This window comes from Cryptomeria japonica, chromosome 4 (assembly GCF_030272615.1).
Source record: "Cryptomeria japonica chromosome 4, Sugi_1.0, whole genome shotgun sequence".
NCBI classification, from domain to species: Eukaryota; Viridiplantae; Streptophyta; class Pinopsida; order Cupressales; family Cupressaceae; genus Cryptomeria; species Cryptomeria japonica.
In genome coordinates, this window is record NC_081408.1 from 668,053,691 (window position 1) to 668,068,523 (window position 14,833).

The 14,833-nt window shown below is 34.0% G+C and overlaps 2 protein-coding genes across 2 annotated transcripts; both read left to right on the forward strand.

Moving 5' to 3' along the window:
* Nucleotides 1-2,149: 2,149 nt before the first annotated feature.
* Nucleotides 2,150-3,595, forward strand: LOC131061821 (replication protein A 70 kDa DNA-binding subunit A-like). Its single transcript, XM_057995660.2, has one exon. The coding sequence runs from the start codon at nt 2,150-2,152 to the stop codon at nt 3,593-3,595; it is 1,446 nt and encodes a 481-aa protein (XP_057851643.2).
* A 10,091-nt stretch (nt 3,596-13,686) lies between these two features.
* LOC131061806 (uncharacterized) lies at nt 13,687-14,599 on the forward strand. Its single transcript, XM_057995649.2, has one exon. It carries the CDS (start codon nt 13,940-13,942, stop codon nt 14,381-14,383), a length of 444 nt encoding a protein of 147 aa, XP_057851632.2. The 5' UTR covers nt 13,687-13,939; the 3' UTR covers nt 14,384-14,599.
* Nucleotides 14,600-14,833: the final 234 nt, after the last annotated feature.

Here is a 14,833-nt window from a genome sequence, read left to right on the forward strand (position 1 = left end):
TTGGCAGCAGCAACAAAACAAATTCCATTTTAAGGTTGCAAACACCATAAAGAACATCAACATTCATGCACAGCCTCGAGGATAAAATCATTAAAGACATCATTCAAGATAGTATGACTTGCGGAACAGAGAATAAGACAGTCACAAATTACATTTTAAGGTTGCAACCAACCATAGAGAACACCAACTTTCATGCACAACCTTTACATGAAATCATTAAAGATAGCATTGCTTTGCCAATAGAGCCCACGTATGGAGATGACCACAAGACAATGTTGAATCACAAAATATTTGGTCAGGGTAATGCAAATCAGATAACTGACTTTGTGCACATGAAGGCTTTTAATCTCCAAGTTAAGTAACTACTGACAAATGTTCGATATTTAGAAAATTAATATATTGTAATTGATATTTATAATTCTGGTTTTCTGATAACTGTAAAATTGCATACTTATGTTGCACACTGAAAGCAATCATGTTCATACTTAAATATATATGCATGTATACATATAGATGACAATTTACACAACTTAATGTGTTGCCATTATTATTACAAGTTTTTAGAGTTAGTTAATAGCAAATTCATTATGGTTGACAAAAAAAATGTGATCTACTTAAAGATTTGCTCTATTATTCTTGTATGTTCACTTTTTGTAGTGATGCATTTCCACTTTGTCATTAAAATAGAAAACAGCGACACTACCACTATCAAATTTCAACAATGGATACAAGTTTGAAAGCAACAAAGGACATCAACACTGTAATTGAAAGCATGTTGCAAGAAAGCAACAAGCTAAAGAGTAACCTTAGAAAGATAATTGCCCACTACGAACATAAATCCTCTACATCTTCTAGTGCTGTAACAACCATAGATCATATTGAAGTAGCACCTTTCCCAATACCAACTATTGAACAGTTAGTTGATCCAATGGTTATTTTCACATTGGGAGACAAAGTATTTAAATGGAGTGATAACGAGCTTGGATGGGTTGCTTGGGTTGATCCTATCTTGTTCTGATTATTCAATCTTTGGAACGTTACATTCTTTTTTTGGTTAACATTCGAAACAGACAAAGGCATCCCGTATTTTCAAAGATCTTTGATTAGATAAAGTCATATTTTGTTAATATACTCTCAAATATATAAATCATTATATCATATTCAATGTTTTCCAAGCTTATGAGCATATGACCAATTATTGCTTTCAATGCATGTTTCAATCACATTATGATCAATTCCTTACCATATGGAATAAATAAAAAACCTGTAACAACGTTAGTCTATGGTAACTTAATTTTACACTGCTTGTGCATATATACCTTTGATAAGCTTGCATCATGTTGTGATTGTATTCTGATATAAGAACTACAATTCATCATGCTTATAATTTACTTTTAATTCTCAAAAGGTATATATGCACAATGGCATCTTCAACAGCTACCTCTGAACCCATAGAGCACTCCACTATTGATAATTTGGTAATCTATATTATGAAAAAATTTCAATATAGAAAGCTTTTATGCTCTTTTTTTGAACAGTTCATTGGTCTTTTCCATTCCATCCTTTTCATTACCGCATGCATACTTTTTGGATGGCATAGTACAAAACTATATGCATACTGTATACATAACATAGCTTGATTACATCGTTTACTAAGACAAGCTTTACATTAACAAGTAAGGAAATATATGAGCTGGTTGCCGTTAAAATTAAATCCTCTATATTCATATTATTTTTTGTAGGCAAAAAACCAAGAGTATGTCCCTGCCCCTTTTGCAATTCAATCTATCAATGTTGGGGATGACCTTCCTTCAGCATTGCTGCAAGTCTTGTCATTTCAGAAAATGCAGAACAACAAAGATGATACTGACAGACATAAATTAGTCTTATCTAATGGCACATACATGCAATTGGCAATCTTGCCTTCTAAATATGCTACTCTAATACTTTCAGACATTCTAAAAATAGCACAATAGTCCAGTTATCGAGCTATACATGCCGATACATATGGAACACAACGTAGGAAATCAACTATGATTATTAAATACAATATGTTTCATCTTTTTAAAATTTCATTTATCTATAATGAGCAGTAATTTAAGAAGAAGTATTTTGTTTCCACGGGACTATTGTAATACTTAGTTTGGAAATGAAACAAACTGATTGCCCATTCTTTGGTAAACCGGAATATCTATTCAAAGAACAACAACCAGAAATTATGTCTAATGATAGACCATCAACATCTAAATGCTCTCTTCAGTTTGCAACTGAATTGCCATCCCCACAAACAACAACTTCTCCAAATATAAGCCCTATCAAAACTTTGAATCCATACCAAAATAAATGGACTATCAAAGGGAGAGTCACTCATAAATGGCCTATTAAGGCATATAGCAGAGTGACCAAAAATGGCCATGTCTTTAGCTTTAACATTGTCGATTGTGATGGTTCTGAAATTAGAATTACATGTTTTGATGAGATAGCTAAGTTACACTCTAACCGTGTGGACATAGGTTCACATTATATTATTTCAAAAGGATCTGTTAAGGAGGCAAATGCAAGGTACAACAAACTAAACAACCATCTAGAAATCACGTTGTCTGATACATCCATACTAAAATGCTGCACCAACGAAGAACAACTAGATCAACAAAGTCCTCCTTTCACACCCATTAGTGAATTGTTTCATCTAACAAATAACACGCTAGTTGACATAATTGGTCTTGTTCTATATGTTGGAGATATCGTTCCTATATACAGGAAAGATGGTAGTCAAACACAAAAACGTGTGGTGAAAATTAATGATCTCTCTAGTTCAACAATTGACATCAACTTATGGGGTCCAATGGCAAAACAACAGGGCATGGAATTGAAAAATTTGTTGACCAATGATAGTATGCTTATCCTTGCTTTACGTAATGCTCGTGTTGGCTATTTCAATGGGAAGCTTATAAACATAACAACTGCAACAACATTACATATCAACCCAAATTTTTTAGAAGCAGAGCTTCTAACATTAAGAGGAAAGGACCCTTTGCTTGCTATACCTTTTGTTGCACAAACTATCCACATAGATGGCAGATATACTAGAATGATAATTTCTTCAATCCATGAGCGGATGAGCATCAGATCAGAAACAATTCAGACAACATTGCTAGTTGTTCTACGCTTTGTGAACGTCAATGACAAAAATTTCTATTACGCAGCTTGCCCACTAATAGTGAATGGAAGGCCTTGCAAGAAAAAGTGTACACAGCACGCTGATGACTCTTGGTTCTACTCTATATGTCAAATGACTATGCAAGACTGCAATTATAGTTACCTCTTGCCTCTAAAGTTGCAAGATGCCATAGGTACTCTATGGGCCACTGCATTTGACGAGGGTGGCATTCACTTGCTACACAAAACTGCAAAACAACTCTGTGCACTCCAAAATGATGGAACAACAACAGAAACACGTTCCTCAGTGATCAAGAGAGCACTGTCATGTTACTATTCATTCACACTATTGGTTTCTACTGAGACATATAATTCAGAATCGAAGATGAAAGTCACAGTCGATAAAGTTGCTCATGTTGACTTCAAAGCTGAGTGACATGCATTACTTGCAGAAATTGCATGCCTAAGTATAGAGACATAAAATTAGAACGCATCTTTTATAATTATTAAACTTTCCAGTTTACAATACAATTATACTATTACCTAATTTTCATATTTAGTACTTTTACATATACAAACAAGCACGTTTTACAAAGATAAGGGTGCTTCTATAAATATCTATATGGACATTTCTTACATCTACCAATTATCTATTTGAAAGCTTTTCCTCTTGACATTAGTTATTTTCAGTCATAGTCTTTACTTTTATATGTGTTGACAGTATGTTGTTTGCTAATAATCTAGACATATATGCACGTATATTGTTCTTTTTCTGGTCTTATACATATCTATTTAACAATACAATACATAACTATATATAACTATTCATAGTTATAGTATTTTGGATATATACATGTACTTATATATGTCCATATGTTCATATACAAAACCTTGAATTTTTAAATTATGTGTATATGTACATGTGTATATGTATACATACATCTGTATGTATCAGGATTTACTATAGTTGTGTATACCTAAATTACAATCATGCTTTTAAAATCTATATGGACATTTCTTACATCTACCAATTATCTGTTTGAAAGTTTTTCCTCTTGTCATTAGTTATTTTCAGTCATAGTCTTTAATTTTAAATGTGTTAACAGTATGTTGTTTGCACATAAACTAGACATATATGCACGTATATTGCTCTTTTTCTGGTCTTATACCTATCCATTTAACAATACAATACATAACTATATATAAGTATTCATAGTTATAGTATTTTTGATATATACATGAACTTATATATGTGCATATGTTCATATACAAAACCTTGAATTTTTGAATTATATGTATATGTACATGTGTATATGTATACATACATCTATATGTATCAGAATTTACTATAGTTTTGCATACCTATATTACAATCATGCTTTTAAAATCATGAAACATCAAAAAATACTATATCTATACATAGCTATATGACAATGCTACCTTTTGCAAAACCAACTTGCTAGCAGTAGCATATTTACGCAGTTCGGCACTAGACAGTCAATTTTATGGTTTTCCACAACCCATATATTTCAAGTAAAGTTGTACATATAAGTTGAGCCAACGAGAGCAACAAAACAATAGAACATATAATTTACACATACAAATAATCACAACAAAAGCAGTTTACATACAGAACAAATCCTCTGAAATCACATAAGCATACATAAAGCAATTTTCAATTCTTATACATGCTTCAAAGTTAACTACCTTCAATTATGAAAATTCTGACATACCTTTGCTCTCTTTAAAATATTAGATATCTATCCAGCCTTGCCCTCAAGAAATTGATGCTATCAAATTGAGGAGAAGCAAGACCAATAGAACTTATTATGCAAAGAACAGAGCTGATATCTCCAAGAAACAACAATTGAAGCGTCATGCACTTCATAGACCTTCCAATAACTCAGGACAGTTATTAGAAATAGAAGACACTGATCTTGAGCAAATTAATCTCTTTTAAACATTTTCTACTACTCCTGAACTTGCTATGAAGGTTGCTTCGTTTCAAAATACATTGTCTAATTTCCGCAAAAAGATTGATATGTTGGAGGTAAAATCAATCATGTAGTTGTGTGCATGAGATGTTATGGTGAAAAAGGCCTCCACCACTTCTCATTATCAAACAATATGGACCCAGGTGAGCAACCTTCTATTTTAAAGTCTCTCTTTCAGGTAGAAGAAATGCTCATATCAAGAATTGCCCCTGTTTTACAAGTAACACATGCAAGGGGAGGCCAATACAAATATTTTGGCCATACAATAAACTTCCCACAAGATATTTCTGATATTGCAATAACATTGCCGCAACATATTAACCAATTAGAAATTCTAATTGTTCGTAGAACAAATTCCCAAGGTTTAACTTATGACTGTTACATGAATAGATTTCAGGTCATGAATGCATTAGCTTACAAAATCAAACATGATCAATACTACAAGGATGTAGTCATTGATCCAGTTGCAGTGCTTCTATTGCCAGAGCAAACCACTGACATTACAGAGCTAATGCATTCAGTACATTCCTCGCAAGAAGATGTTGTTGAAGATGCCTCTACTGAACCAGCTATTGACATCGAAGAACAAATCAGGGAGAATAGTTCCTCATTTGTCCCATAGCTACCATCATCAATACCAGAACTTGATGCAATCAAAAAAATCCTCCATCTAGATAAAACCATCGACAATGTTATTCCTTGGCCAAAAATTAGTGCATCACCTATCAATGAGTACAATATTGAGGGCCTCCTTTCCATGGCATTCCCAATGCTTTTCCCTAGTGGAATAGCTTTACCACTACAACAAAGAGCAAACCAAGTGCTTTTACATGAATATGCTTTACACTTGATCAAATACTATGATCAAAGATTTGGTCAACATGTTCGCTTTAGATATTATATCTACAATCTCATGATGAGACATCGATCCCAGCAATCAGCTTCTGTCTTCATAAAGACTAATCTACAAGATAATCTTCCCCACAATCTATATGGCCTAAAGGAATACTTTCAAAACACGTCGTCAAGTGAATTACCAAACCATATCATGCGATATGCAACCTCATTGCGTGGTACACGGGTTTTTTGGAGCAAGTCCCAACGTGACCTTACATCAATGATAGAACAGTTAGATGCTCCTACACTGTTCTTCACCTTAAGCTCAGCTGACACAAAATGGCCAAACTTGCATAAGTTATTACCAAAGTCAAAGTCAGCTACTACACCTAACAACAGAAGATAATTTATTGAAAATTTAATCAATAATCCTCACATTACAGCTTTATACTTACACTTAAGATTTCAAATATTTCGTGATGAAGTCATTGTGAAAGAACTAAAAAGTATTGACTACTGGTATAGATATGAATGGTAGCACCGAGGCTCTGCACATATACATGGCTTTCTTTGGTTGCCACAAGCACCAAATGTTGATAACCTTAACTGGTCAGATCATGCAAATGTCCAATCAGTAAAACAGTTCTTTGACCAGTACATCACAACATGGAATCCACGTTGTGAAGAGGCTCGCTTGAACAGGCAATACATGCCTACAATTTCAGATCCATGCCTTGCAGATACAAAGACCGTATCCAAATCAAATCCTTGTACTGATTACACTGAGTTACTCAATGTTGTTCAATGACATACAAAGTGTTCAGAGTATACCTGCTTGAGGAAAAAGAACTCAATCCTTCAATACCAATACAAAGCTCCTTGGCCTGAACAACCTGAATCCTCACTAATATTAGACCACAACAATAACCCATCATACAAACCAGCAAGGAATGATAGCCACCTAAATGTACACGACCCTACAATGCTCGCCATATGGAGAGCAAATGTTGACTGTCAGCCTGTCTGCTCCAAGAAAGCAGTTCTACAATATATTTCAAAGTACACATCAAAAACTGAACAAAAGTTAGAAAGTTATATTGATATCTTGAAACGTATAGTTGAATCAACGAATTCAGATGATATAATCCTTTTGTCATACCAAAGGCTACTCATGGGAATAGTTGCGGATAGGGACATTAGCGCACAAGAAACTTGTCACATGCTACTTAAACTCCCATTGATATCTTGTACATGTCAATTTGTAACACTGAATGTCGGTAAAAGAATCTTCCAATGCATAGCTAATTGTGATGAAGAATCTCAAACCTCAATCTCTTAAATCTCAAACCTCAATCTCTTATATCTCGAACTACATGAAACGACCATCAGAATTAGCAAATCTGACTCTACTTTGTTCAAACCAGCTATATACATTCTCTGAGCACCATAAATCATGTAAATGGATGAAAAGAAAGGTACCTGCAATTGTAAATGTCCACCCACAACACAAATCATTACCTTTAGAAGAAAGGTACCTGCAATTAACTCAAGAAGGGCTCTACGAATGGGAGTTTTTGTCACAAATGGGAGCATCAAACAACTTCAACATTGTAGCTCTTCAACTGCTTGGCAAACATGATTTTGATCTACAGTTTGATTGGACTACTTCTATACCTCATGAGCCACTGCATTCAAAATCATTTAACTTTATTCTCACAGAGAAAAGCCAAGCACCCCACAATCTTGCGAACCCACATTTTAATGCACCTGCTAACTATGAGCTTGCACAAAACCAAATGATTGCACTTGATATTATCAAATCTCATGTTGACCACAACCTACATTCTTCACCATTGTGGTTAATCATTCAAGGCATTGCGGGAACTAGAAAATCATTTCTTATTGACTACATACGCAGATAGTTAAATTTAAGTACAGAACATGCACAATGCCCCTTGCTTGTACTAGCACCAACAGGTGTCTCCGCATATAATATCCAAGCAACCACAATCCATGCTGCCCTTCGTATACCCATTCACGAATACAAACCCTTAACAGACCATTCCCTATTAATGTTCCAAGAGCAATGCAAACACTTACATTACATTTTAATAGATGAAATGAGCTTTGTTGGCCCTCAATTACTCATTAAGATTGATAAAAGATTGCAAGAAGCTTTTCCCACCAAACAACATGAATCATTTGCAGGTATCTTAGTCATTTTGGTTGATGATCTTGCACACCTTCCACCGGTTATGGATAGGCCATTATATGTATCTCACTCAATGGTACTAGCTCTATGGCACACATTCAATACTATTGTCACCTTGGATATTCCATTTCATCAACAAGGCACAAGTTCTTCACACATAAGATTTCATGAAATATTACTTAACATCCGCAACTCAACACCATTGCAAGTAGATTGGGAATCCCTCCAGTTGCAGTCAACCCATGCTTTGTCACTTGATGAAAATAATCACTTCAACCAACAAAAACATTTGTTTGCAACTAATGCAGCTTTGAGTGCACACAACATTAAAATGTTAACACAATTGCACTCACCCATTGCACGTGCAACAACAATCATTGCACATCAAAGAAATAAGCAGGCACACTAAGAAGAACAACTAGCATTTGAAGTTCTTCTTTCTATAGACCAGGAAATTATGCTTATTGCAAATCTATGGATAGAAGTTGGCCTTGTGAATGGTGCTTTGGGCCAGATCAAACAAATTATCTACACTACAGGTTTGAAACCACCTGATTTGCCAAAATATGGTGTTGTTCTCTTCAAACATTATACTGGGCCTTCATGGGATCCACACAATGCAAAACATGTCCCGATTCCACCAATTACTAGAGGAAACATAACAAAAATTCCACTAGCAATGGCATGGGGCATTATAATTCACAAATCACAGGGGTTGACACTAGACTTGGCCACAGTTGACATTAGCAAAACAGAGAAACAAGGCCTAACATTCACAACCCTTTCAAGAGTAAAAGCAATTGAACATCTACTCATACAACCAGACTTCAGCTACCAAAGGTACTCCCGATTGAAAGGTGCAATATCAATAGTACTTCGAAAGACAGAGGAAGCCTAGTTGCAGGAGCTTTCACACAGCACAGAACAAGCATACCTACAGAACAAACAGAATCAGGTATGCAAATCTAATCTTTATCGTGTTTTCATCTGTTGTATATCTTCTTTTCACTGTATCACAACAAAACAATATTTCTACTTCTTAGGATCCACAACACAATGAATGACTGTAGAAGTAAAGATGCATTTTCCAAGGCCCAAGTCTGCAAGAAAAAAGACACACACGTAGCACCTACTCCCTGTTCACAAATTTCATTGCTTTCATGTACTATTACAAGATTCTCTCTACCATATCAGTTGTTCAATACATTTCATACTGACTAATGTTGTACTTTAATAGCTTTTACACACATAATGATTTGTCATGCCATTTACTCACAGCACCACTATTTACAATTGGTCAGTATTATGGAATGTACCAATACAACATTCTCTCTACCATTTTCGGTAATTTAAAGGTATGTAACAATCTTCAAATTTCCTGTCCTCTACTTTCACGCTTGTTACTTTGTTCATGTTCTCTAACTCTTCACCATTCACAAAACCATATTTCTACTTTCCAGGATCTACAACACAATGAATGACTGTAGAACTGGAGAGCCCTTTTGCATGTTGCAACTCTCCAACAACGGTACAAACGTAACAGCTACACCCTATTCAACAATATCGTTACTTTCACGTACTATTACAAGATTCTCTCTTCCATATCACTTGTTCCATACGTTTTATATTAACCAATGGTGTACTAATACAAGATTCTTCACAACCATTATTCTTTAACAGGTATTAACACGTATAATAGTTTGTCATGCTATTCCCTCACTGCAACACTATTTGCAATTGGTAAGCATTATACTATGTACTAATACAACTTCTCTCTACCATTTCACTTGTTCAATACATTTAATATTAACTAATAATGTACAGATACATGATTCTTCTTTAACTGCACCTCTTCCATTTCACAGGTTTTACACTTTATGAACATCAACTTTAAAAAAAAACAACAACCAATACATCAACTTCAATAATTTGAAGGTATGTAACACTCTTCAAATATTCTGTCCTCTACTTTCAAGTTTCTTTCTTTGTTCATGTTCTCTAACTGTTCATAGTTTTCACCCCTTCCAGTTTCCAACAGACCTGTTCAATTTGACACATTTATTTGTTATTTTAAGGTTTGTTGTGTTTGCAGGATTGTAACTTTGGTCATGGTACTTTAACAGGTATTTAGGTTTTGACCATTGTACTGTTAATTAAATTCTGCATTAACTTATAACTGTTTTGCAGTCCGCTGCCCAAGACATGTTGCCTTTAATGATGTCTTTAATTACATAGATCGGTAAATTTTGTTATCGTTGTGACTCTTTTCTTGGTTACTTGCCTTCGTTGTAAACTTACCACCGCTAATAATTTAAAGTTGCAAGGTAAAGTTCTGTTTTAATTAAAAACATTTTTGTTACGTATTACATTTTCTTTATAAACTGATTATTTACTCCTATCATGTACTTGCAACATTCCTGCTTTCTTTTTGTTACTTAACTGTTTGTGGGAGTCGCAACTTGCACTTTGCAAGCAATTTTCAAGGCTATTCCATCTACTCCAAGCAGTGAAAGGTTTCACTTTGCAAGGTAGATTCTTCTACTATTTGTTTTCAATCTGTAAAGTACTTGTATGCTTTTTCAAGGTTTTAAATCTGTAGCTATTATTCAATTCAACATTAACACCCTTCTCTCTCTACCAGCCGCTCCCACTTTCAAGTTCTCTTCACTGCAGAAAAATGCCTCACAACAAACAACTACTCACATGCATCATACAGGAAATTCCAATTCTGCAACTACACATTCATCAGGTATTATATTACTAAAAAATACTTTCTTTCAAATTTCCAAGGATTTCAAAGTTTTTAACTTCACCAATTTTGTATATTATCCAAAACTAACATATATAAATGAAAAACTAATGCAAGTCTTTCATCATATACATCACATTCATTTCAACAAAAGGCTATATAACATGTTGCTCTTACTAGCATGGGGGATGGAGGGTGGATTACAACAAGACTCTGGGTTCAACAAAAAAAATTGGTTGGGAACAATATAACCTACAAAAAAAAATGTATAACTATATTCATAACATATTCTTCAAGTGCATCATGCTGCATACAACACCATGGGGGATGGTGGGTGGTAATTTTAAAATTTGGGAATAGCCATTGGTTGGGATATGTACACAAACAATTAACTCTTTCACTTTAATAAAAATTTCTTATTCAGTTTTATGATAGATTATACTTTTCAAAACTACAATAAACTGCTCAATATCACAATTTTTAATGCATGTCACTCTACAACATAAATACAAAGTGAAAACTAAGTAATTCAAAAAACCATGCTACTCACTTGTTTTTGTATAACTCTACTAAAGAATTCTACCCTTAACTAAACTTTATCTCTCACGCATTCTCCTTAACAAACACACCTATTGGCCTCCAATTGTAGGCACTTCCCCTGCAACTGCTAGTATATTTGAGTTTGAGTAGAATTCAAATAAGTGATTTTTTAAGGGATTCAATATTTTATCTTAAATAAATAACGGGTATTGAGTAAATCAATTATTCTTATAAGAGATGATCTCTTGTAAGCCACTACAAGTCATAAAACATCAAAATCATGCAAAGAAAACTATAAACAAAACAAAATATTTATATTCTATTAAATTCTATATTTTTTTATAATTTTACAAAAGAACGTTATAATTTTTAGGTGTCCTACTTACTTATTAGATATATAAGTAAACTGATAATGAAATAAGCACAACTCTTCCAAATATGAATTTAGTTGTAATTTTTAGATGTCCTACTTACTCTTTAGATATATAAATAAACTAATAATGAAATAAACACAACACTCTTTCAAATATAAATTTATTTTTATTATTTAATATTATTATTATATTATTAATATGCATCCATATAACTTTAATTATTAACATAAGCTTTGTTAACCTACCCTGGATGCATATAGTTTATCAAAGTCATCCTACTTTTGTAATCCAAACTATTGGATTTTCTAATAATATTAATTTTTTATTGTTATTGGAGAAAAAGGGCAGGTAGCTTAGCAAAGTCTTTAAAAAAGAGTATTCCTTAGCTAAGGAAGGAAGTAAGTCATAGTTTAGCAAAGTTTGAAGTCAAATATGATAATAACTTGCCACCAAAAACGTTATGAACGTGACAGCATGTTCACTTTCCCTATGTTTTAGGTCACCACAAATAACAAGAAAAGTAGTTTCTCATGTCATGTCCCTCATTAAAAGGAGTGTGTTGATGGGATAGGCTCCATCATAGCTAGGTTTGAATTTAAAAACTTTGCACTCCAATCAATAATCACATTACAAATTAAAATAGATATATTTTTATATATATATTTTATTTTGGATAGATTTCATCATTAGAGGAGGATACAAAGTACTTTTATTCAAATTGTTTGTCATGCAAAGAAATAAATGATTTCATGCTATTGTCCTACTTTATTGACCCTTTTAGACCAATCTTCTCATCTTTCTAACAAAACGAAAATCAATCAAACATGGACACACTAAGATTTCAATAAATTTTTGAGACTATTGGTGGATGGTCTTTGATTGTAGACCACACAACAATTGTTGAGAAAATTATGGGCTAAGTTTGTGATGGGTTTAAAACTTAATCACTTTGAGATGAGATCATTTCCGCCACAATATAGACCTAGTGCATGTGTTGATCCAAATTTAACAATTGCCCATTCCACCTTTGATCACTCCTCCCATGCTCATTGTTTTCCACCCATTCACTAGGAGGCGATAATTGTAGCTTGAGGAGGATTGAGCAAACTCTCACAAGTTTTAATTTTCTAAGTTGCCTAGTTTGTAGTTCAAGTTAGCTGTGTGTGTGGAGTAGATGGGGTTGGTCCATCTATCAACATTTCCTCAAGGGAGCTACAAGCTAAAATTAAAAAAAAGATTAGACCATGCAAAGTCTTAGTGAAATTTACTCCAATGCATACAAGATTAAAGTTGATAAGAAATCGACATTTCTCTACTTTTCAATGTTGCTGCTTTACACTATTATCTAGTGTATTTGATGTAAGAGCATCCAGTTATGTACAATCTTGTCTCACTAAAAAAATTATGATTTATATTTCAATTTTCTACATTTTGTTGTGTGTGTATTTGTCAATAGGCCCCTGATTTGTTGATGAAATATAATGGTTTTGAATGAGTCTACTAAGAATCAAATTTTAATGAATGCAAAGCCTCAACAACTTAAGAAATGAGGTTGAGATTGTGCCTTAGTAACTTTAAGAGAATGAGTACTCCTCAATTGAATAGATTTCAACTTAAAACTCATATATAGAATACCTAAACGATTCTACATTTGCAATAAAACCCTCCAACTAAAAAATTTAAATTGTTCATCTTACTAATCTCCCCGGTGTGAATAGAACCTCCATGCATATTCACGTGACACACAGGTTTGCCACTAAAGAATGTAAGCCATTACTTCATTCTAGACGTGGTCTTGTCTTTGGAGGGGAGTGATCCTTTGAATATAATATTTTGAAACATAACATGTAGTGTTCTCAAATTTAGCTATAAATCCATAGTATTAAGAACATTGTTATACTCTGGTGTCCTCAATTTGCTTGCCTACCCACATGATATCTGGTTTTAGATTTCGCTGCATCATCATTTAGATCTTCACAAGCAGAGACACACTCATCTCAAAAGGATTTTTATGACAAATTTGAGAGACCCGAGTCAAAAAAATCTTGTGGGCTGTGCATATATTTGAGTAGGCATGATGAATTCAAGCTGTGTTGCAGGTTGCCTGGATGCACAGGTTCCAGTGAGATTAAACTTCAGAAGCTTGTATAAATGGCCAGATTCAGATGCAGAGTTTGTTAGGGTGTTAAGCATGGACAGAGGGGCCAGCTGCCCAAATAAGATCACAAAAGTCACCACAATACATGAGAGCTATGCTTGCAGACAGAAGTTCTTGAGGAGCTACACATTCTCTAAGAAGGAGACTTTCCCTCAAAAGACAAAAAATGGCTTGAAGAAAGCCAAGGCAGTATTGATCAAGATGAAGAAGAATTTTGCCTTTAAGAGAATTCTGTCTCTGTTGGGAAATCTTGAACCCAAGTTTTTCAAGGTTTCTTGTGCTGTTCTGGCTGCTCTTTTTACTTGTCTGCTGGCTTGCACAACCAGTGTGGATGTCAAGGACCAGCAGCTGCTGAAGTGATGAAATCACATTGGTGTGATATAAAACTTTTTGTGGATGTTTCACAGGTCCTCAAATGTTATGGGTATTGGTAATTTCTGGTTTTGACTAGTTAGTACGGTTTGTTTTTTTAGATTTCTAGATTAGATTATGTAATAGTTTCTGAATCAATGTTTCGGATCACAATGCATGATCCATCATCATATATTAGAGAGCTAAGAGATCCTTCTCGCTGTTTATGAGGGTTTGATTGGTTGAATGGATTAGTAGCATTTTGCATTCCTGGCCTGCTCATGGTTTTGTGTATTTGGGTAGGAGATTTGCTGCTTGCAGATGCCTCCTATGTGCAAACTTGGATTGGTGGGAATGTTGGGTAGCTTCTTGTGATGTGTGGTTATGTACTTTTTTTAATTACCATTACTAACGATATTATCAATATTATACAAAATTTTCTGAACAGCAATTTTTAAG